Below are 24,857 nucleotides of genomic sequence, written 5' to 3'. Positions count from 1 at the left end.
GAAGGTAATAAAGTGATAGGGAATAGCCAGCATGGGTCTGTGAAGAACAAGTCATGCCAAACTAATCTGATAGCTTTCTTTGATAAGATAACGAGCCTTGTGGATAAGGGAGAAGCGGTGGATGTCATATACCTAGACTTTAGTAAGGCATTTGATACGGTCTCGCATGATATTCTTATTGATAAACTAGGCAAATATAACTTAGATAGGGCCACGATAAGGTGGGTGCATAATTGGCTGGATAACCGTAGTCAGAGAGTTGTTGTTAACGGTTCTAAATCCTGCTGGAAAGGGATAACAAGTGGAGTTCCTCAAGGGTCTGTTTTGGGACCCATACTGTTCAATATCTTCATCAATGATGTAGATGTTGGGATAGAGAGTACGCTTATTAAGTTTGCGGATGATACCAAACTGGGTGGGGTTGCGACTTCTTTGGAGGATAGGGACATAATTCAAAATGACCTTAGCAAGTTAGAGAAATGGTCAGAGGTAAACAGGATGAGGTTTAATAAAGAGAAATGCAAAGTGCTCCACTTAGGAAGGAACAATCAGTTCCATACATACAAGATGGGAAGCGACTGTCTAGGAAGGAGCATGGCAGAAAGGGATCTAGGGGTCATAGTGGACCACAAGTTGAATATGAGTCAACAGTGTGATGCTGTTGCCAAAAAAGCAAATATGATTCTAGCTTGTATCAACAGGTGTGTTGTAAGCAAAACTCGTGAAGTCATTCTGCCGCTCTACTCTGCACTAGTTAGGCCTCAGCTGGAGTACTGTGTCCAGTTCTGGGCGCCACATTTCAAGAAAGATGTGGAGAAATTGGAAAGGGTACAGAGAAGAGCGACAAGAATGATTAAAGGTCTAGAGAACATGACCTATGAAGCCAGGCTTCATGAACTGGGCTTGTTTAGTTTGGAAAAAAGAAGATTAAGGGGGGACATGATAGCGGTTTTCAAATATCTAAAAGGGTGTCACAAGGAGGAAGGAGAAAATTTGTTCCTCTTGGTTTCTGAGGACAGGACAAGGAGTAATGGGCTTAAAGTGCAGCAGGGGAGGTTTAGATTGGACATTAGGAAAAAATTCCTAACTGTCAGGGTGGTCAAATATTGGAATAAATTGCCAAGGGAGGTGGTGGAATCTCCCTCTCTGGAGATATTTAAGAACAGGTTAGATAGACATCTGTCAAGGATGGTGTAGGTGGAGCTTGGTCCTGCCTTGAGGGTGGGGGGCTGGACTCGATGACCTCTTGAGGTCCCTTCCAGTCCTATTATTCTATGATTCTATGATTTTCATTCTCAGTGACCCAGAATTAGTAAAGTTTAACTACATGTATTTCAGAAGCATTTTGGCTGTAGAGCAGTGTACTGCACACGACTGGAATACTGGTACAGAAGGGTACTACTTGCGCAGGAAAAAAAAGGGGAGGAGGTGTTGCCTTATATATTAAAAATGAACACACTTGGACTGAGGTGGAGATGAACATAGAAGACAGACTTGTTGAGAGTCTCTGGGTTAGGTTAAAAGGGATACAAAAGAAGGGTAATGTCATGCTAGGAGTCTACTACAGATCATTTACCCAGGCACAAGAGGTGGATGAGGCTTTTTTTAAACAACTAACAAAATTATCAAAAGCACAGGATTTGGTGGTGAATGGGGGACTTCGACTATCCAGACATATGTTGGGAAACTAACACAGTGGGGCACAGATTCTTCAAAAATTTCTTACACTGCAATGGAGACAGTTTTTTATTTCAGAAGGTTGAAAGCTACTAGGGGGAAGCTGTTCTTGATTTGATTTTAACAAATAGGGAGGAACTGGTTGAAAATTTGAAAGGGGAAGGCAGCTTGGGAGAAAGTGACCATGAAATCATAAAAGTTCATGATTCTAAGGAATGGTAGAAGGGTGAACAGCAAAATAGAGACAATGGATTTCAGGAAGGCAGATTTTAGTAAACTCAGAGCTGGTAGGTAAGATCCCATGGGAAGCAAGACTAGGAGGAAAAACAACTGAGGAGAGATGGCAGTTTTTTAAAGGGACATTATTAAGGGCCCTGGACTGGCCGCCCACTGAGCTGGAGGCAGAGGAACCCCTCTGGGAGCCATTTTGGGCCCAGCCTAGCCCCTCCCACTCACCTGCCTGGAAGCCAGGGGGTGTGGCTTTGGCTATAGGAACCCTGCCTGGGAGCTCAGTTGGGTTCTAGCCTCTGTGGGAGACAGAGGCCTGCCCAGAGCTCCCTGCCGACGAGGCTAAGACCTGGCTTGGGCTTCCGATGGCCTCCATCCCTGAGGCCGGCAAAGACCTTCCGGCCTGGGTTTCAGAGGCTTGGCCAGGCCTGCCAGCAGAGTCACCCTTTGACCCAGAAGAACTAGAGGCCCTGCCGGTACCTGGGGACCCAGAGGCCCTGCCAGTACCCGGGGAGCCTGAGCACCTGCCAGAACCAGAGGACCTGCCAGACCAGGAAGATCTGCTCGAACCCCGATGCCTGCCTGAACCCCGGGACCTTGAGGACCAGCTGGAAACTGAAGACCTGCAAGCCACTGCAGCCTGGGTTGGGTCGCCGAGGCCCTGCTGGGATGACACCATCCTCAGCTCCCCGACTGACCTTCTGGGAACACAAGTACCTGCTGAGTGGGAGACGGGAAGTGGCCCAGGGGATAGCATGGACTGGTAAAAGTCCTAGGCCAGCACGTTGCGGGCTGGAGACCCTGCTGAGCCAGCAGCAGCGGCCCTGCTGCATCCAGGGCCCTGGGCCAGGGTGCAGTGAAGTGGGTAGGCCTGTGCCCCCCCTGCCACCCACCTACCGGGTGGCAGTCTCCCCCTCACCACCACTGCAGGTGACCAGCCAGCCTCCTTCCTGAATAAGGAGCTCCCCAAACCTGTGTTATTGGTAGCCACGCCCTGAACCAGGGCCTGGGCCCCTCTCATGTTGAACTGTTACCATGGTTGTTGCTGTCCAGCCTGAAACCCGGCCTGAGCTTCTTAAATTGCTAAACTGTTACTTGTTGCTCTGCCCTGAACCAGGGCCAGGGCCCATTTAATTAAGAGTTATTGCCCTGCCTGAAGCAAGGCTTGGGCTTCCAAACTGCTAAACTGTTTGTGTGGGTTTATTCGTTGCCCTGCCTGAACTAGGCTGGGGCCCTGTGAACTTGTAAACTCTTTATAACTGGGAGTTATTTGCTGGCCAGCCCTGACCTAGGGCCAGGGCCTCTTGAACTGACTTTGGTGGTTGCCTGCCCTGCTCCAGGGCCAGACCATTACAGCGGGAACTAATTGGAACTCTTTACCCCAGACCCAGAGCTGACGCAAGGCTGGGCCCCTAAACTAGTTGCCTCTTGCCCTAACCTGAAGCAAGGCTGTGTTGTGGACTTACTGACTTGGGGACTATTTTAAGTAGCGGGTGTATGGTGGGGCAGAATGGCCACCCACTGAGCTGGAGGCAGAGGAACCCCTCTGGAAAGCCTACCCAGCTTACAGGCCCAAAAGCAAACTATTCCACTGTGTAGGAAAGAGCTCACCTTGGATCAACCAGGAGATCTTTCATGATCTAAAAATAAAAAAGGAGTTGTATAAAAAGTGGAAATTAAGTCAAATTACAAAGGATGAATAGAAGCACATAATACAGGTAAGCAGGGGCAAGATTAGAAACACAAAGGCACAAAAAAGAGCTCAGTCTAGCTAGAGGCATAAAGGATAACAAAGAAGATGTTCTACAAGTATATTAGGAGCAAGAGGAAGACCAGGGACAGGGCAGGCCCATTGTTCAGTGAAGAGTGAGAAACAATAACAGGAAACTTGGAAATGGCAGAGGTGCTTAATGAGTTATATGTTTCGGCTTTTGTCAAGAAGATGGATGGTGATGGGATGCCTCACATAGTGAATGCTAGTGGAAATGGGGTAAGTTTAGAAGTTAAAACAAAAGAACAAGATAAAAATTACTTAGAAATGTTCGATGCCTGCAAATCACCAGCGCCTGATGAAATGCATTCTAGAATACTGAAGTACAGGCAGTCCCCGGGTTACGTACAAGATAGGGACTGTAGGTTTGTTCTTAAGTTGAATCTGTATGTAAGTCGGAACTGGCGTCCAGATTCAGCCGCTGCTGAAACTGATCAGTTTCAACAGCGGCTGAATCTGGATGCCAGTTCTGACTTACATACAGATTCAACTTAAGAACCCCAGGCATCCCCAAGTCAGCTGCTGCTGAAACTGATCAGCGGCTGATTCCAGGAAGCCCGGGGCAGCAGCTTCCTGTAGTCAGCCACTGGTCAGTTTCAGCAGCGGCTGACTTGGGGATGCCTGGGGCGGTGCTGCTGGGTTGGTCCAGTAGCGCCGCCGCTCCTCGGTGCTATTGGACCAACCCAGCAGCACCCAAGCAGCTCTGCCACAGGGTCCTGATTCAGCCGCTGCTGAAACTGACCAGCAGTGGCTGAATCAGGACGCCTGGGGCAGAGCAGCTGGGGTGCTGCCGGGTTGGTCCAGTAGCGCCCAGAGCGGCGCTACAGGACCAACTGGCAGCGCCCCAGCTGCTGTACCACAGGCGTCTGGAGCAAAGCCGTGGATCACGGGGGCAGCAGGACAGCCCAGATGCGCCGTGGCTGTCCTGCTGCCCTTGGGCTCCGCGGCTTTGCTCTGCTTTGCTCCCCGTCCCCCTGGTCTGCAGACCAGGGGGACGGGGAGCAGAGCGGCGGAACATGCGGGCAGCAGACAGCCCAGACGCGCGTCTGGGCTGTCCGCTGCGTGTTCCGCCGCTTTGCACCCCGTCCTTCTGGTCTGCAGACCAGGGGGATGGGGAGCAAAGCAGAGCAAAGCGGCGGAACACGCGAGCAGCGGACAGCCCAGACGCATCTGGGCTGTCCGCTGCCCGCGTGCTCCGCCGCTTTGCTTCCTCTCCCTGGTCTGCTGCAGACCAGGGAGAGGGCCCCGTTCGTAACTGCGGATCCGACATAAGTCGGATCCGCGTAACTTGGGGACTGCCTGTAGATGATAGAGGAGGTATCTGAGCCTTTAGTTGTTATCTTTGAAAAATCATGGAAGTCAGGAGAGGTTCCAGAAGACTGGAAAAGGGCAAATATAGTGCCCATCTATAAAAAGGGAAATAAGGACAACCCAGGAAACTATAGATCAATCAGTTTAACTTCAGTGCCAATGAAGATAATGGAGTATGTAATTAAGGAATTCATCTGCAAACATCTGGAAGAAAATAAGGTGATAGGTATCAGCCAGCATGGATTAGTAAAGAACAGATCATGTCAAACCAATGTTAGCTTTCTTTGATAGGATAACAAGTCTTGTGGATAAGGGAGAAGCTTTGGACTTAGACTTTAGTAAGGCATTTGACAGAGTATCACATGATCTTCTTATCAATAAACTAGGAAAATACAATCTACATAAGGCTTCTATAAGGTGGGTGCATAATTGGCTGGAAATCTGTTCTCAGAGAGCAGTTACTAACGGTTCACAATCATGCTGGAAAGGCATAACAAGTGGGCTTCTCAAAGGGTCTGTTTTGGGGCCAATTCTGTTCGATATCTTCATCAATGACTTAGATGATGGCATAGAGAATACCCTTATAAAGAGCAGTGGAGGACAGGGTCAAAATGATCTGGACAATCTAGAGAAATGGTCTGAGGTAATCAAGATGAAGTATAATAAGGACAAATGCAAAGTATTCCTCTTAGGAAGGAACAATCAGTTTCACACATACAGAATGAGAAGTGACTGTCTGTGGAGGAGTACTGCAGAAAGGAATCTAGTGGTCATAGTGGACCACAAGCTAAATATGAGTCAACAGTGTGACACTAAAAAGCAAACCTGATTCTGGGATGCAGTAACAGGAATGTCAGCAAGACATGAGAATTCATTCTTCCGCTCTACTCTGCACTGATTAGGCCTCAGTTGGAGTATTGTGTCTAGTTCTGGGTACCACATTTCAAGAAGGATATGGAGAAATTGGAGAAGGTCCAGAGAAGAGCAACAGAAATGATTAAAGTTCTAGAAAACATAAGCTATGAGGGAAGACTGAAAGAACTGGGCTTGTTTAGTTTAGAAAAGAGAAGACTGAGAGGGGACATTATAGCAGTTTTCAAATATCTAAAAGGGTGTTAAAAGGAAGAGGGAGAAAAATTGTTCTCATTGGCCTCTGAGGATAGAACAAGAAGCAATGGGCTTATACTGCAGCAAGGGCGGTTTAGGTTGGACATTAGGAAAAACTTCCCAACTGTCAGAGTGGTTAAAAACTGGAATAAATTGCCTAGGGAGGCTGTGGAATCTCCATCACTGGAGATATTTAAAAGCAGGTTGGATAGACATCTATCAGGGATGGTCTAGATGGTACTTGGTCCTGCCGTGAGGGCAGGGGACTGGACTCGATGACCTCTCAAGGTCTCTTCCAGTTCTAGTGTTCTGTGATTTTGTGATTCCGTGAAAGTGGAGAAATGGTCTGAGATAATTGGGCTGAAGTTCAATAAGGACACTCCACTCTAGAAGAGAACAATCAGTTGCACACCTAAAAAATAAAAAATAACTGTCTAGGAAGGAATATTGCAGAAATGGATCTAGGGGGCACAAAGTGGACAACAAGCTAAATATGAACCAACAGTGTGGTGATGTTGGGGAAAAAAAAGCTAACATTCTGGGATGTATTAAACAGCAGTGTTGTAAGACATGAGAAGTAATTCTTATGCTGTATTGTGCACTGACAAAGCCTCAATTGGAGTATTATGTCTGGTTCTGAGGATTACGTTTCAGGAAAAATATGAAAAAACTGGAGAAGGTCCGTAGAAAAGCAACAGAAATGATAAAGGTCTAGAAAATATGACCTATGAGGGAAGACTGAAAGAACTGAGTTTGGAAAAGGGAAGACTTAGAGGGGACATGATAGCAACTTTCGAGAATCTAAGTGTGTCTACACAGCACCCTAAACTTGAAATAAGATACACACTTGTGCTACGCAAATTGTGCATCTTATTTCAAATCTATTTTGAAATAGCTTATTTTGAAATTTGTCATGTCTAAATTTTATTAGAAAAATATTTTGAAATAATGGGATGCTTGTGTCGATGTGAAGTAAGTATTAGCCGTGCAATATACACTTACTCTAAAATGGGATTAAAAGGAAGAGGGAGAAAAATGGTGATAGGACAAGAAGGCTCAAATTGCTTCAAGGGAGGTTTAGGTTGGATGTTTGGAAAAACTTCCTAACTGTCAGGGTGGTTAAACACTGAAATAAATTGCCTAGTGAGCTTGAGGAATCTCCATCAATGGAGATTCCTAAGAGAAGTTTAAAAAAAACATCTGTGAGGGATGATCCAGAGATGGTGCTTGATCCTGCCATAAAGGCTGGGGTTGGATAGGATGACTTCTTGAGGTCCCTTCCAGTTCTAGTGTTCTATGATTGTATGAAATTGAGTTGTTTTGTTGAGAAATTAAACTTGTCAGGCACTTTGAGGGATTTTTTATAAGGAGTTGTTATTGGAACCCCTTGTCATATCTGTCTAATTGAGAGATCATGCCCATATACATTCTATATCAGATGAAGTCTACACTCCCTGATAACAGACAAAGACCAGTAATGCCAGTGACAAAAAGGAAGCAATTTAGGTCACATCTTTACTATAGATCGTTTTTCCAAAAGAAAGTCTAGACCTTCCTGACTTTCTCTGTAAGGCCCTTTCACAGAAAATTCAATCTCGAAACAGTCATTTTAACTGACTGAGGACAATGTATTGACCACATCTACTTATTCCTTCCTTTGGAAGATGCCTATCTGTCTTTCTCAGTATTTGGAAAAAGATGGTGTCAGACAAGTGAATGCTCAGCACAATGAAGGTGGAATCTGTTAGCCAGGTCCATCTCCCTTTTCTGAGTCCCCTCCTTCTCTGCATACCTTTTATGAGACCTTTTTCCTGAGACAATTTTTATTTCAAGAAGTACAATCTCTTTGGAATTGGGAGCAGCTGAGGAAGTCCCTTACCAACTGAGAAAGAAAGTAATCTGTTCATGATATTTCCTGGTCTCTGATTTTTCTGGTGGTATTCATTTATTCCAGATCTAAGGAAACTGAACTGTGTCATCAGAAAAGCAAAGTTTAGAATGGTCACCCTGGCTTCTTCCCTGGGGAGTAGAATTTGAATGGTGCCTTGGATTTGCAGGATGCATACATGTTGCAACACCTCTCTGCTACAGCAAGTTATTTTGATTAATAGCAAGCATCAACAATTATTGTCACATGATGCCCCCTTTTGGGCTGTTGTCAGCTCCAAGAATCTTCACCAAGTACATCTCAGTCATATAATATGTAACCATTTAGATATTTCCTTATCTGGATGTTTGGCTAGTTAACAGTACATCAGGCAACCCTCAAGTCCAAGATAGTATGTGTGTCATCAGGCAGCTGTTCTCTCTACAACTATTTCCTCAGCCACTTATTCCTTCCTTCCCTCCTTATCTCCCCTCTCTCCCTACTCTCTGAACTTCTTTGTCTGAAGCAAGCAGTTCCATTTTAAACTGCTTACACAGCCCCTCCCCCATCTGGTCAGCTGATCTCGCTTACTGCGTGGGAGCTCTGAGTCTTTGCATGGTCTCAGTAAAGGGCTGTGTGGTCATGCATCTGTGCAGCTTACAGGAAACTTAGGTGTGGACCCTCTCCCAGGCTTTTTGTTGCCTATGCTGAGAGTTAGGGTCAACCAGTAACAGCCCATCCTTTTTGTTGTTGGATTTATGATTGCATTAAAGCTGTTCATGACCTTGATAAAGTCTCCCTTCATCAAACCCAGTCTGTGTCATCTGCTATTCTGAAAATCATCCAGATAGTGAACACTACACCTCTTACCACATAGTACTCATACTTAACGTGAAAACATGCATAAGTTCGGTGTCAAAGAACAGACTCAAATCATTGTAAGTTAGAATACTAGAAACAAATGGTTATGTACAAAATAAATCTTAGCACTGTTGTGTTCAGTCCCGTTCACAAAATAAGTGTATGCTCCTTTGTAGGATTGGAACATAAATTTTAATTGTGTAATCTCAGTTTTGTATTATTTCTATTTAATTTTATTGTAAAACACTGAAAATAAAGATACAAACAAAATTGATAGGCTTAAATTTTTTTCCTTATTTTCCCTTCTTCCCATAATTCATAGAATCAGAAGCAACCTTGAGGGTCAGGAGGTCCAGTCCCTGACAGACCAAGCAATATAGACGATCCCTGACAGGTTTCTGTCTAACCTGCTCTTAAAAATCTTCTATATGGAGATTTCACAACCTCTCTAGGCAGTTTATTTCAGTGTTTAACCACCTGACAGGAAGTTTTTCCTAATGTCCATCCTAAACCTCCCTTGCTGCAATTTAAGCCATTGCTTCTTGTTTTACCAGAGATTAAGGAGAAAACATTTTCTAATTCTTCCTATCTTTTAGGTACTTGAAAACTGTTATATCCTCTTCCAGTCCTTTTTTTTCTAGACTAAAGAAACCTAATTCTTTAAATCTTCTCTCATAGGTCATGTTCTCTAGACCTTGAATCATTTTTGCTGCTCTTTTCTGTAAGTTTTTCAATTTGTCCACATCCTTGCTGAAATGTAGTGGCCAGAATTAGATACAGTACTCTAGTTGAGGACTAATCAGAACAGAGTAAAGCAGAAGAATTACCACTTGTGTTGTGCTCACGACACTCCTGCTCATCCATAATAAGGCTTGCTTTTTTAGCAACAGCATCACATTGTTGACTTGTATTTAGCTAGTTGTCCACTGTGATCCATTGTGGCAATACTTCCTCCTAGGCAGTCATTTCCCATATTGTATGTGTGTTACTGATTGTTTCTTCCTAAGTAGAGTACTTTGCATTCGTCCTTGTTGAATTTCATCCTACTTACCTCAGACCATTTTTCCAGTTTGTCTAGATCATTTTGAATTCTAATCAATCTTCCAATACACTTGCAATTCTTCCCAGGTTGGTGTTATCCACAAACTTTATGAGTGTATTTTCTCTTTGCCATTAGCTACATAACTGATGATGGCTGAGGATCATTGTTCTTCCATTTGAGCATCAATTTTAGAATGTTGTCTGCCCAGTCCCAAAAGATACTGCTATCCTCAGTAATGTCAAACTTCCTGGCTCAGAAGAGTTGGTGTTTGACATACTTTCCAGTCAACCCCCAATTTTTTAGAAAACTTGAAGTTAGCATCCATTTATATTAATCTAAATGTAAATTATGCATTGTACTTTCCATTTCATTAGTTTGGTATTTAATTTTTGTTCACCCTGAACAGAAAACAATCACTATGCTAGTATTAAATAAAGGGAGTGTGTGGTGTGGTGTCTTTTGTTATTAGTAGGAAACTTTTTTTCTGACAAAATGCAAATGAGATTGTTATGGAAAGAATGACCTTTTATGTAATTTAATTTGAAGTTGGTTACGTAAAGTAATTGCAAGAACCTTTTTGACTCAGCTTGGGGTATACTGAAATAATATTGATTTAAACAGTCATAACATCAGAGAAATTAGAGAAAAATACCACTACTTATTTTTCCTGAAACAGTATTCTGCTATTCAGTTGTAATGGATGAGAGAGCAAGCTAGTTTTAATAACTCAACTAGCAGAGCTTTCGTCAGATTTAAAAAAATTTAACTTAAAAAGGGATACCTCTGTAGCATATCCTTCTCTGATGAAGCAGGAGGAAAATCTGTGGAAGGGCTAGAGAATGTGCTGTGCCAATAGGCGATGAGGAAAAGGTGTCTTTATGCCACCTTCATGCCTCTTGGATTTGGGGTCGCTCGGGGATATAGCTACTGTATAAATTAGAGGAGCCCCAGAGTTCCACAACAGGGAATTCACAAGAGGGCAAGGCAGGGCTATGTATGTTATGTCTAATTTCTACCCCTGGAGTAATCATTTCATCAATTGTGGCCCCTCTACCATGTGGAAATGGCATAAATGAAGGCTGGAGTTTAGTGTAGGTTGTGCACTGGCATGAGAGCTGAAAAACAGGAGATGCTATGGGAGAGGACTATGCCTAACCTGGAATAGGAGTTATAAGGGAGGTGCAGAGCTGAAGTTTATAATGTTCCAATTTTCATTAGATTTGCCTTTATTTCAATAACTTTATTTGATGCATCAAAGTGGTGGTCTCAGAACTGCTGTACTTTTGATTGGCAGAGGAAAATGAATCTGTTTATTTTATTCTCTAAAGGATATGGGAAATCTAGCCAAGCCGAGTGCTGCTAAATGCTCTCTTCCTTCAACAGTTAACCGTCCTTAACATATCAACTGCTTATTTTCACAGCAGTTAATGAGATTTTATAGCTCATGTTATATAACACAACTTATTAATGATTGTGGGGATGCAGCAACATTCAGTGGATTGAATAAAGATAAATTGGGAACTGACTGCCTTTTTTATGGGAATGTAAAACATACATGTTGTCCAGGGATTTACAATATGCTGGTGCCAGGGTATTTTTGGGAGGTGGCAGTTTGTCTTTGAAATTCAGGAGCCACTGCTTCTCAAGTGTCTACTTTTCAAAGAGAAAATGTTTTTCTTTCTATCTTGCCACTGCTATGAAGAGTGCTTCAGAGGTGTCTTTACTTTGCAGGTCTCACTGTTGCATGACTAATGCTAAGGGCTGAATTGTGATTCTGACGAATATTATCAAACTATTTGAGTAATTCCATTACAATCAGTGAGGGCTACATGTGAGGACAGGTAGTATTCAATGTGAAATAAGGATTTTGCTACATAATCCTAACTTGAGATATTTGTCCCTGTTTAGCTTCTTAACTGGAAGTGAAAAAGCAGCTTAGTGCACACAGCACAGAACAAGAGTGGTAAGGTCAGGGATTCTGAAGTTTAGAACAATAATAATGAAAATAAAGCCAGAAAATTCTGTTCTTCCATAAAATAATTGTAAATAGGAGGGGAAATGTGTTTTTATTATTCTGTGCTTGAAATTGAGAGAGTTCATATGTGGACATTTCTTTGGCCATTGCTGATTTGCAAAAAAGGAAAATAATATTAAGGAAAGCAGTAAAAGGTTGACAGAAAGTTGAGGTGGGTCAGCAGTATTTTAAAGGAGGCATGCCATTTCTTTACCACCTCTCTCTCTTTGGTCCTATCTGAGTATTAATACTATATTTCCCCTTTAATTTATTTTCCCCATTTCTCCTTTATTTCTATTATATGTTTACAGTACTGTTTTAGTCATGTTGCTCCCAGAATATTGGAGACACAAGATGGGTGACTTGAAAGTTTTTCTCTTTCACCAACAGAAGTTGGTTCAATAAAAGATATTGGGCTTTACCATTTCAGTGATAAGGGGAGAGTATCTGCTTATTGTATTTTTTAAATTTTGCATTTGGATCCATGTAACAGAACAGGGATATGCAGTTGCAGTGTTGGTTCCCATGTTAATGAAATGGTCTAGTGATAATATACATACTCTTACCTTTTTGTAATTGGCTTAAACATAAGTGTTTATATCTATCACAACATGTCTTTAGATTATGAGTTCCAAGAATAAGTTAATAAAGCCTTTAATTCTGTGATCATACAAAACTGAACAATCTCATACTATTTGGCATCTAGCATAGTATGATCTATTGTATGAAGCAATAATGGATTTTTTTCCTGTAGTGTGTTTTTCAAATGTATAGCCATATGAAAAGCTGTATTCTTAAAGTTTATAGTAACGTGATTAACTCCATAAATGTTAAAACTTAAAAAACAACAAATTGTCTTGTAGTACGTTAGGGTATGTCTACACTACAGCTTTATTTCAAAATATCTTATTTCAAAATAGTTAATTCAAAATAAGTTATTTCAAAATAATGCGTCTACACACAAAATGCATTTTGAAATAGCGTTTTGTTATTTTGAAATAGTGCATCCACACTGAGTGGATGCTGAATCGCATTTATGGCTAGCCAGAACCAGATCCGGCAGGGCATCAGGTCAGGAGTTACTTTGTGTGGCTGCTGCCAGAGGCTATCTGAGGCCTGTGCTTAAAGGGACCCCCCCGGACAGCTGGTTCTCAGGTTTCCCTGCTTGCTTGCCTACCTACCTCGATGAGGGATAGCAAAGCATTTTGTCTCTGCGTGCTTTGGTTGCCCTCACTCAGGACACCACAGCACTCTGCAACATGGAGCCAGAGCTGCCCCTGGGCACTCTGATGCTTCTCTTGGACATGTTGCTGCAAGTGTGGCTGCACTTTCTGCAGGCTGCCATCTGGGAGGTCCATCGGGGGGCTGTCCGTGCCAGAAGGCCCTGCGGGAGAGCTTCCACACTAAGGAGCACTAACAGTCTCCCTGGTCTGCCCCACTGGGGGCCTGTGCCTCATTCCTCCCTCACGTCCTTCCACTTACCCCTCCCTAACTCCCCTTCCTGATGTAAAATAAAATACACATATTTCATGAACACAAACTCTCTTTATTTAACAAAACTGAGGGCAAGGGAGACAGAATGAAACTCTGGTGAGACTGGGAAAAGGAGGCAGGAGAGGGGAGAAGAGAGGATGGAAGAGGGGAGGGGGAAACCTGGTAGGAGGGAGCTAGAAGGGGGAAACAAGGGGAAGAAGGCGGAGGGGAACCTCAGGGTAGGGGGTCTTGCTGGACCAACTTAATTTTCATGCGAACCTGCTCCTGGGTTCGCATGTGGCCTTTGGTGACGACGCTGACAGCTGTCCTGCCATAGAAGGCTGCGTTCCTCTGTCTAGTGCGGAGATCATGGACGCTGGGGGCCTCCCCCCCCCCCCAAATCTGAATAAGGTCCATGAGCTCTACCTTGGACCAGGAAGGTGCCCGCCTTTTCTGGGCCCCGGCAGGCTCCTTGGAGCTGGCAGACTGGTCCTGGGGAGCAGTGGAAGGCTGGCTGCCAGTGGCTGGCTGGCTCATGTTTTGGGGCCACTGGGTCAGGAGCAGTGACTGCTGGCTCTGGGCTGGCAGACTTGGAGCTGGCACAGGCACTGTGGCCAGAGTCAATCCCTTTACGGGCTCTGGGGAGGAGGGAGGGAGAGGAGTGTTCTTGGTTGATGCTGGAGTGGCCAGTAGGGTACCCTGGGAAGGCTGGAGGCCCCCTTTTATTAAAGGTCCAGTTTCTAAATAAGAGCTGAAGTTGGCTGTGGTGATTCAAAGGATAGGATACAAACCACAGTTAATAGTTCCACAATTTCCCATTTGAGTTATTTCAGAACTCATGGGTGAATTCATCTCATTCTGGTGACTTCTTATTGTTTAGTTTATCAACTTTTTTCTAAAACCTCCTTTAATGACACCTCAATCTGGGTCAATTCGTCAAATTCGGACTTAAAAAGAATGGCTCAGGTTTGAGAATTTTCCCTACCATCCTCAGCTGTGAAGACTGATGCAAATAATTTATTTTGTTTCTTTGCAATGGCCCTACTGATCATTTAGCAGGCTTCCTGCTTCTGATGTACTTAAAAACTATGTATTGCTATTACTTTTTGAGTTTTTGGTAGCTGTTCTTCAAATTCCTTTTTGGATTTCCTTATATTTTTACATTTCATTTGACAGACTTTAGGTTCCTTTCTATTTTCCTTTTTTATTTCCTTAAGATACTAGATATAAACACTGACTATCTCAGAAAGTAGCTTTAAATATAATTGTATAAGTATATTTCAAAGGTATCTAATTAATTTATTTATCATTACTTTATCATTGTGTTGTTTTAGTATTATGCTCATCTTGTATGTTGTTTCATACATAATCAATATATATTAAATAGATTTAAACTATAGGATTATCTCTGTGTGTGTGTGTGTGTGTGTGTGTGTGTGTGTGTGTGTGTGTGTGGTCATCTCAAAAACGGTTTGGCATTAGAAAAGGTTCAGAGAAGGGCAACTAAAATGATTAGGGGTTTGGAACGGGTCCCATATGAGGAAAGATTAAAGAGACTGGGACTTTTTAGCCTGGAAAATAGGAGACTAAGGGGGCATATGATAGAGGTCTATAGAATCATGAGCAGTGTGGAGAAAGTGAATAAGGAAAAGTTATTTACTTGTTCCCATAATGTAAGAACGAGGGGCCACCAAATGAAACTAATGGGCAGCAAGTATAAAAGGAAGTTCTTCTTCACACCGCACATAGTCAATCTGTGGAACTCCTTGCCTGAGGAGGTTGTGAAGGCTAGGACTATAAAAGGGTTTAAAAGAGAACTAGATAAATTCATGGAGGTTAGGTCCATAAATGGCTATTAACCAGTATGGGTAAGGAATGGTGTCCCTAGCCTCTGTTTGTCAGATGGATGGCAGAAGAGAGATCGCTTGATCATTACCTGTTTGATTCACTCCCTCTGGGACACCTGGCATTGGCCACTGTTGGCAGACAGGGTACTGGGCTGGATGGACCTTTGGTCTGACCCAGTATGGCCATTCTTATATTTCCTGTGGGACAACAGTGTGTTGTCATACTACACTCTGTGTCACCACACCCTCCCCCCCCCCAACTCGGAAACAGCCTCTTGCCACGCTACCATCTACACGGGCAGGCTTCCCGCTGATTCTGTCCTCTTCACCCCCAGCCCTACCCACTGCAGCCCCTCCAAATTCATATGCAGCGGGAGAGTGAATACATTCCCCCCCATAGCCCTTCAAGTAAGTGTGAGGGTGGTGTGGTGCATTGCCCCATCCTTCCTCCCCCATGCTCTGGCTGGGGGAGGTGGAATCCGGAAGCTGTGCAGCCTCTTCCTTCCCCCCTTCCCAGTGCTCGGGGCAGGAGACACAGAAGCCATGAGCCTCTTCCCTCCCCAGTGCTTGGATTTGGCAGAAGCCAGGATCCGTGTGACTGTGGGAGTTGCGCATCCTCTTCCTTTCTCGGTGCTCCAAGGGGATGGGAGCTGTGATCTGCACAGCCCTGGGAGTCACGCAGCCACTCCAAGCTTTTGCGGAAAAACTTGCCAGCTGTCTACACTGGCTGCTTGATTTTGCGCAAAAGCACTGTCTACTGTCCAAAATCAGTGCTTCTTGCGCAAATGCTTTGACGTTCCCGTTTGGAAAAAAGCCCTTTTCCGGAAATGCGTTTGTGCAAAAGGGCCAGTGTAGACAGCTGAAAATTGTTTTGAGCAAAAAAGCCCTGATGGCGAAAATGGTGATCAGGGCTTCCTTGCGCAAAACCGCGTCTAGATTGGCACGGACACTTTTCCGCAAAAAGTGCTTTGTGGAAAAGCGTCCATGACAATCTAGACGCTCTTTTCCGCAAATGCTTTTAACGGAAAAACTTTTCCGTTAAAAGCATTTGCGGAAAATCATGCCAGTCTAGATGTAGCCAAATTGTAATGGGTTCCAGTTGTCACATTATGGAACAGATTGTAATGGGTTCCAGTTGTCACATTATGGAACGTCCTGTCTGGACCACAGGTTACATGTTAAACACAGGAAGCAATTTTTTTATGCTTTTACATTTTTTTGTTATGTTTTTAGGCCTGGTCTATATTTTAAATTTAGGTTGTTATGGTTATATGTTGGGTATGTGGAAAATTCATACCTTAGGGTATGTCTAGACTGCATCCCTCTGTTGTCAGAGGGATGCAGGTTAGGTAGGTCAACATTGTGAATGAGGCAGGGATTTAAATATCCCATGCCTATTTGCATAAAATGGCCGCCATGTTTTGCCGATTCAGCACATTGTTGGCAAAAAGTGGCAGTCTAGAGAGGGATCTGTCGAGAAAGAAAGCCTTTTTCGACAGTTCCTGTAAACCTTCTTGCAGGAGGCATAAGGGATCTGTCGAAGAAAGTGCTGAGTTGGCACAATGTTGACCTGCCTAATCTGCATCCCTTGCCGACAGAGGGATGTGGTCTAGACATTCCCTTAGAAAAATGTAGCTATGCCATCTAACTTCCAGTGTTCATAATGTAGGTATGACCTTAGACTTAAAAAAAGACTCAGAAGGGCCCCCCAGTCATGCTTGGTTTTCTGTTTCTTTAAATTATTCAACAACTGCAAACCATGACAAAGCAAAAACATATTTTTCTTATAATTTTAGTAGTAGACATGCACTTACCATCACATTCTGATGTGAAGCTGTTTCAAGATATTGACCTTTGTTCGCTGTTTGGAGTTTGGTTTTTATTGAAGATAGAGGGAGAAAATAGTTTTTGAATATGGCAAGTACAAAAATAATTATTGATTTCACTCCAGATGAAGGTCATACAATAAAACCTGCAAATTGGGACCTTTATAGTTTTTTGTCATTCTTATATTCAAGTTGGTGTTATTGTACTCATCGGAGCATGTTCTCACACTTAATGGCACACATTATTTTGTTCACACACACTTGTTATGATTTTTTTAAGGTAAAAGGAGATCTATTTTCACCATATCAGGAACTCTGCTTTTTATTGGGTCAAGTCATGTATCACTACCAGTTTAAAGAACAATACAAAATCTCATCACTGATAAAATTTACACATTTAGGGTCAGTGTTCCCTCTAATTTTTTCCATCTATGGGCAGAATAATTTTGTAATGTGCCCCAAGGCATGTGTGGATATGTAAAACAAATGTGGATGTGACAAAAACACATGCTGTTACATGTGGGTGCTTTGCTGATCAGCTGATCAGGACCTAAGTACTCAGTTTACAGGGTACACTGCTTGGCATACAGAGAGCTGGAAGCTCTCTTTATTTTATGTGTAATAGTCAGATCATTTTATTTATGAAGATGTGGAATCATATGTGTCCAGTGGTGCCCCCAGCTGCACGCATGGGGCATTCCTTTGGCAGGGATGAGAAACAACAGAGCTCACTGTCCTTCTGTCCACTCAGGTTTAGGCCTGCTGGCCCTCCATTGTGATGGGAACGCAGTGGGGCCAAAATTGTGCGAATGGTGTAGCAACCTGATGTGACATCCCAGCTGTCACCTATGTACCAGATCATAATGCCATTTGCTCAGTTTAGAAACCGCTGCCTCTCCTCATAATAGCCAGCAGGGACAAAGTTGACTGGACAGTGCTGTCCTGTTTTACCAATACCGTGGAGGTGGTTCCTGTCCAAGGGTTCTTTGGGGAGCCTGCCTTGCCTTGCTTCACTTCCAATACTCCATGTCACCTCTCTGGGCTAGGGAATGACACTGCACCTGGGCGGGCTGGGCTGCACTGAAAGATGGGCTGAGCATAGTGTAGATTCAGTAAGCTGAGAAGAGTCGAGTTGGTACATGAGGGATGCTCCACAGAAATTGATGGTGCATAGTACCTCAAACATTTCTGGGGTGTCCCTCTTTTTTCCAAGAAGTTTCAACTTGGAAACTCCAGTGATTTTATCTGCTCCTTAGATTGGCAGAGGACATCCCTGTTTTGAAACCATGCTGCATATAATTATAGTAAACCGTGCCACAGTAATTTTCAAGGATATATGTTATAGATTTCCCCCCCAAAAAAGTACTGTTCTGACTTTGATATCAGTGGAAATTAGCATGCACTAATAATGATCAAAAGTAGAATGTGAATAAGACTGAAGACCCTTTTGAAGGGCTTACTTGGTGATCGCTATATGGTTTTTGTGGTCTACTGTACCTGTAAATAGAAGCTCTGCTTGACGCAGAGACAAAGCAGTGTAAAGCTTCCTCAGAGGGCCATCACTGTGATGAGGTGCCGCAAGGTGAAAGGGGCTGGCTGGCTTTGTACCCCCCACCTCTGTCTGGGACTGCCTCAGCCCTGATCCTCCCATCCCCCAGATGCTCTCTTAGCCTCTTCTGGTTTCTGTTACTAGCTGTAATAGGGGTGACAAGTAATTTCAGTTCCAGATATTTCCAGTGGGATATATTGCTTTCAGAGAGGGAGATCTATCTGTAGCTTTCAGAGCAGGGGTTGGGAACCTAATACCTGGTAGCAAGATGCAGCCCTCAGCTTGCCTGAGTCCAGCCCCTGAGGCTTCCTTCCCCTCTCCCCATGCTGATACTTCAGCCCTCCCCCCTTCCCGCTGTCCCACTGTAGGGCTGGAGCATAGAAAATCTACTAGCCTGGGTTCCCCTAGGCTCTGACAAGTGAGTGGAATGTGGGGAGCATCTTGTCTTTCTCCTTAGTTGGGGGCCATGTCAGTAAGGATTTGGTTGTGGGTTTTTTCCCCACTTCTCACTTGTGTGCAGCCCCCTGACTGATTTTTCTGTGGGTCAGCAGCTCCTGACCTAAAAAGGTTCCCTGCCTATGTTTCAGAAGGTAAAGTATTGAAAAGAATATTGCATATGCTGAATAAGTTCTAATGTACAGATGGATTCTTTATCAGCATGAGCCACAATATGTCAATTGGTGACATTTTACTAATGAAAACAAGATGCTACAGCATCACTTAATTTTTTTCTTTCAGTTGTCAGATAGTTTTTAACATAGACACCAGTGTTAACAGTAGGGCTGAGCTGTATGAAAACATACTATTTAAATCCTGGAACTGTGAACGTCTGCCATCATACGTGTTTCTTAATTTAGGGGAAAAATAGATTTCAACTACAGGATTTAAATAGTGTTTTTACTGATTATTATTTTGTAAGTGGATAAAAACACTAAATTGGCTCATGATTTATAATACTTTTTTTAAATTGTTTTTGAAAACTAGGACACAAATTGACAGATTTGGAGAAGAGGGAACTACTGGCAACAGCAACTTGTTTGTATGTGACTGAACAACTGAGATCGCAGCAATTTCTAGGGACTCCAAGGTAAGTTCATTTCTAGGAACTACAATGTGCTGAATGCATTTCTTAATGGCATCTTTCCATGCACAGTAGGAACACTGGTGGGAAGCTACATGGTTCCTTAATATAGTCTGTTTTTTCAAAATCCAAATGAGCTTTAGCTTACATTCTGCCCCTGCCCCCCAACCCCAATAAGTTATACATAGTTATTTTGTCCCACATACTAGCAAACAGGAACAAAAAAGTGTTACGAGCCAGAGTAGTAATTAATGCACATCAGGAGTCCCATTAATGCAAAATGTTGCTACATTAGTAACTAACCACAAATTGAGCATCACAAATTTTCCATGTGCCTGTTTTGAAGTGATCTCAGCATTTTGGGACAGTATGAATATTCAGCTGCATAATACATTTTCAGAAAATGTTGTGGATTCATGAGTAATTCAGTACCTTAATGAGGAGACATTGTTCAGAGTCCATTCATTTGTAGGTATATTATGGCATGACTGTCCATGTAGTGCCCCATGATGGCCAAGCGTAGTACTGCCAGTGTCAATTCCTTCCCTAAGGTGGATGGTCTCAGCGCTCCAGATAGTGATCTGTGCTAGAGATGTGGCTTATCTCTCTACCCAAGTTACAGATAAAACGTAGACCTTCTGGAATAGCAAAAATCCAAGGCTGTGTCCAGAATCAGGGTTTTTTTCGGGAAAAGTAGCCTTTTTCCGAAAAAACTTCACCTGCGTCTAGACTGCAGCCGCGTTCTTTCAAAATTAAATTGAAAGAATGCGGCTTTTCTTTCGACGGCGGTAAACCTCATTTCACGAGGAAGAACGCCTTCTTTCGAAAGTGCTTCTTTCGAAAGAAGGCGTTCTTGAATGTAAATAGGGCTTCTTCGAAAGAGAGCATCCAGACTCACTGGGTGCTTTCTTTCGAAAAAGCGGCTTGCTCTTTCGAAAGTTCCGCGTGCAGTCTAGACACTCTCTTTCGAAAGAGGCTTGCAGTCTAGACATAGCCCAAATGAAAAAGTCCCAGCAAACAAAATGGTCCTTCTGCCTTTGGGGAACTTCCTTTTCAGCCAACTCTGAGCTAATTGTCTGGGTACCTGTGACAGGCTTTTTGGCTCTGGAATAGAGTACTTGGCCCCTAGGTTGATTCTCCTGGCTTACCATTCTTAGCCTCTTCTGGTCTCTGTTCCCTGCCCCATGTAGAACACTGGTTCCCCTGTAGTGCCTGGATGCCTTCAGAGCCCGGCGCAGGACCTTACACAGGAGCCTGCCCGCTCCCTGAGGTTCCAGATCCCAGACTGACCTTTCTGTGCTTTTAGAAGGTTTATGTCTCCACAAAGCTGTCACCTGATCCTCCTTAGACTCACCCTCTGGTGTGGAAGCAGCTAATTAATTATGTGTGACACTGGTGTGGCAGGCCCAAACTCCCCTAAAGAAACCAGTCATTTGGTGCCATGGTATCCAATGCTAAAAGACTTAATTCATTTTTTTTCACTTTGGAAGATAGTGCTTGTTACCGCGATGATGTACACAAATCTTACTGGTCGTGGGGCCCAAGATCTTAAACTGGAGCCTTCCTTATTGCATTTCAGCACCTGACTGTCTTTTAGTTAGTGTTGTTATTTATGATAGTCACATAGTTCAATTGAAAGTTTGCAATAGTTGCATACAATTCATCAATATTTCAGTGTTGTTCTTTTTTTCTTTTTCTTTTATATTGTTGGGATTAATGGCTTTTTTAGCTACATGGTAGGCAGAATGGAGAGTAGACATTCAAATTCTGTACTAGTGGTTTGATAGAATATTTTATTATAGAGTGTTGGTGATCTGCATAAACCAGTTTTACAATGATCAGAAATAAATCAAATGCTGGTTTCTAGGCATCTTTATTTTTATTTCAATCCACAAACACAAATAGTACCATATGCTTTTTTTTTTTTTAAAAAAAGGATTTGTAGGCATTAAGGCTTTCTACAGCATCTGTAAAGGAAGATCATTGCTTGCATTATGCACCCACATAGGGAGAAAGGAAGTATATTTATTTCCCTGAATGGGTTACATCCTCCAAACCCCATAGTGCAAGGAGAAAAACAGCATACATAGGACCATTGCTTCTTAACTTGGGCAAAATGAGTGAGCAGTGGCAGTGAGGGACCAAAGCTTTAATTTTGTACTCTACATTGGGCAGCATGGAGAGTAAATTAATTTACTAGTAGTAGAGAAAAGTAATCCATTACTTTTACCCTTTAAAGATGGAGGGGAATCATAAAAAAATGGCTCTCAAAAGTCCCAGTTCATTTCTTCTTTTCATCTGGCTCTGAAAGAGTTTTGTGTTCAGACTGTTCTCCCAGGATATTTGATTTATTGAGCTAGTCATTTTTACATTTTTGGTTTGAAGGAAAACAGAAAGCTCTTTGGACAAGAGTAGCGTCTTTGTTTATGCAATGCCTAGCATAATGGGACCCTGACCTCTATATGCTATTGTGGTACAAATATAATAATCCCAAAGTTTTGGTGAACTCAGCTACACTGGAGTATCATCAGGAGATATGACTGGAGTCCTGTCATCATGTACCAGGAAATAGGGGTATCAGCCATAGCAAGTAGCTGGGCACACTTGAGGCCTCCCTTTGAGTATTGCGTGCCCAATTTAATCACAAGGAGAAGTTAGAGAAGCCAGTGACTAATCATTCTAGTCTCTGATACCTCTGAAAGGAAAATTTGGAAATTATTTCCCATATCCATGCAATAGCCACAGAGGCATTCATGAGGAAAAGGTTATTCTTACAGCTCTAGAAACCTTTTTGATCAAGGTAAGTTCCTCTTTCCACAGTTCCTGGGAAACAAGGTTCTCGTCATTCTGTTCTAACAATTGGAAGGCTCTGGTGTAAATGGGTATTCCTGGAGTTCTAAAGTTATAGCTCAAGAATATAGACTACATATGCTGATTATACCCTGTACATCTCATTGTATCCAAAAGCCTTAGGACTTTAAGATTCTTGCACCAGTTGGTATGCTAGGCACCTGAGAAACCATTCATAGAAGTTACAAGAGGCATGAGGGGAAATGTGCATGAGCCTTTTCTGAGGAAGATTTGCAAAAGTAAATTTCCGTTATTTTGTAAAGGCATCCTTTGGTTGAAAGGCAATACTAGATTTGTTTCCACATAACACCTGAAGCTGTTACTTTATATGGTGGGAACTTTGAATCCTGCCTATTTTTCTACCACAGTAATTAAACTCTACTTATCCTTTACCTCTCTGCTTCTGGGATTGACTACTTTCCGCTTCTCATGAGTAATGAATGAGGGGTGAAACACTACACAGAATGAGAAATTTCTTACTTTATAATTTCCTTTAGCAACTTCTCTTCAAATTCACCCCACTCTGTAAAGGGAAACTTAGATATGTAGAAGATGTCTATATATTCCATGGAAGTGAACCTTCCAGTCTGGTCAATAGACTTGGGCTCATGAGGCTCATGTTAGCTAAAAATAGCTGGGTACAAAGCCCTTTGACGTTGTGGCTTGGGTTGGGGCTGAAAGCACAAGAATGAACTCCGCTAGCTCAAGTCTGTTAACTAGGCTGAGAGGCTTACTTCCACAGGCTGCCTATACATAATGATAGTGTCTTATTCAATTAACCTTACTTTATATCAAGTTGTCTTAATGCTAGTAATAGGTTGCTAGAGTGTTTATGCAACTAGAGAAGAATTTTTCTGCTGCCTTGAGCTGAAAGGCGCAGAGCTTGGTTCTGGATTCTTCAGTAACAGCACTGGACTGCCTCTGAAATCTACAAGTGGGAGTCCATTAATGAATGAGGAGAGAAACTTCTAACAGAAAATTATCAGATGAGAGATTTCTCAGTTTGTACATGCAGGAAAAGAAAAAAAAATCAAAAGTTCCAAGAGTTACAGAATCTTTAATATTTTATGCCTAAAGAAAATATGGTCTGTGAGTGTTAGTCAGCTGTACAATTTAAAAGAGAGAACAAATTCAAATAATTTTAATCGGAAAGTCAAATTTGTACTGTTATGGGAGTAAGCCATCTTGGTAATTCTGCCATTTCTCTCAATGGTCTTGGATAGTGGCAAGCCAACATAAACACACCCAGAGCTTAACTGTTACCTTTCCCTTTGAGTTCTGTTACACAAAACTCCCCCTTTCACATCCTTTCAGCATGAGAAAACAAGTCTGAGAGACCTATCTGAGTCTTATCAGCTAATGGTGAATGTTATTACATACAGCCCCATGTCCCACTGAATTGGTGCATTAGTTTAAGAAGGCAAAGTTGAGAATCACAGCTTGAAAGATGGAGATGTATTGCCATTATGAGGTGAGGATGAGATTCTTTGTTGTCAGTGAGGCGGTGTTGTATATTTTCTGGACTTTCACAGAGAGCCCAAGTTGATCCTGTCTGACTATGCCCAGTAAGCAGAGTCTTAATGAATTTCTTGTAGCTTTCCCCTTAAGTTTTTACAAATGAGTGCTCTAAAGGCCAGTATTTACTTACTGGTGAACAGCTTCACAGTCAGTATCCGTTTTTGAGGCATATACTCTTTGTTACAATATAGTAAAATCTTAGAGATCAACACCAGAATTATGGACTGACTAATCAACTGGACACCAAGTGAAACTGGAACGCTGAAGCAGAGACAAAAAAAAACCCCCTAACCAACCAACCAACCAACTAACCAAATACTATACTGTGCTTGTATTGCATCTTAAAGAAAGGCACATCTGAGCTTCCTGTCTTCCTGCACCCTCCCAATGTGCGGGCAGCCACTTACAGCAAGACACCAGGACTGCCAGCCCAAGGAAGCTGGAGGCAGTCAATAGAACAGGAGCAAAGCAGCCTCTGACCGTGCTGAGGCAACTCCCGCTGTGGGCAAGAGGCTGCTTTCGTGGCAACCTTCCTGCCTCCTCCACTACTATCTCTATAAGAGGAAGCAGTGTGCGGGTGGGGCAGGCAGCACCATGGAGCTGGTGTTGGGGGAACCAGCTTTTAAGCCAGCTCCCTCCCTCCCCAGCACTGGCTCCTGCTTCTCCCTCTCACAAGGGGGGGATGTGACTATTCGACTAGATGAATTCATAAACCTAGGCTTATTGGTTGATTGTCTAGTCCAGTGTTTCTCAATCTTTTTTTAATAAAGTACCCCTTTAAAAAAATTATAAGTACCCCCAGCCTCTGCGCTCTACCCAGTGCCACTCCCCTCTC

General features: G+C 43.0%; 1 protein-coding gene across 3 annotated transcripts in view; it reads left to right on the top strand.

Annotated features, from left to right (window-relative positions):
- Positions 1-24,857, top strand: part of PCCA (propionyl-CoA carboxylase subunit alpha) — a 475,238-nt gene that overhangs the window by 258,182 nt on the left and 192,199 nt on the right. For all 3 annotated transcript variants that reach the window (XM_075918750.2, XM_075918752.2, XM_075918751.2), the window contains one exon: positions 19,558-19,660. In XM_075918750.2, the coding sequence (XP_075774865.2) occupies positions 19,558-19,660 (103 nt within the window). The remainder of the gene's footprint in view (positions 1-19,557; positions 19,661-24,857) is intronic.

This window comes from Pelodiscus sinensis, chromosome 1, assembly GCF_052426305.1.
Source record: "Pelodiscus sinensis isolate ZL-2025 chromosome 1, ASM5242630v1, whole genome shotgun sequence".
Lineage (NCBI taxonomy): Eukaryota > Metazoa > Chordata > Testudines > Trionychidae > Pelodiscus > Pelodiscus sinensis.
Note: the sequence above shows the minus strand (reverse complement) of the source record. Positions and strands in the feature narration are given on the sequence as shown.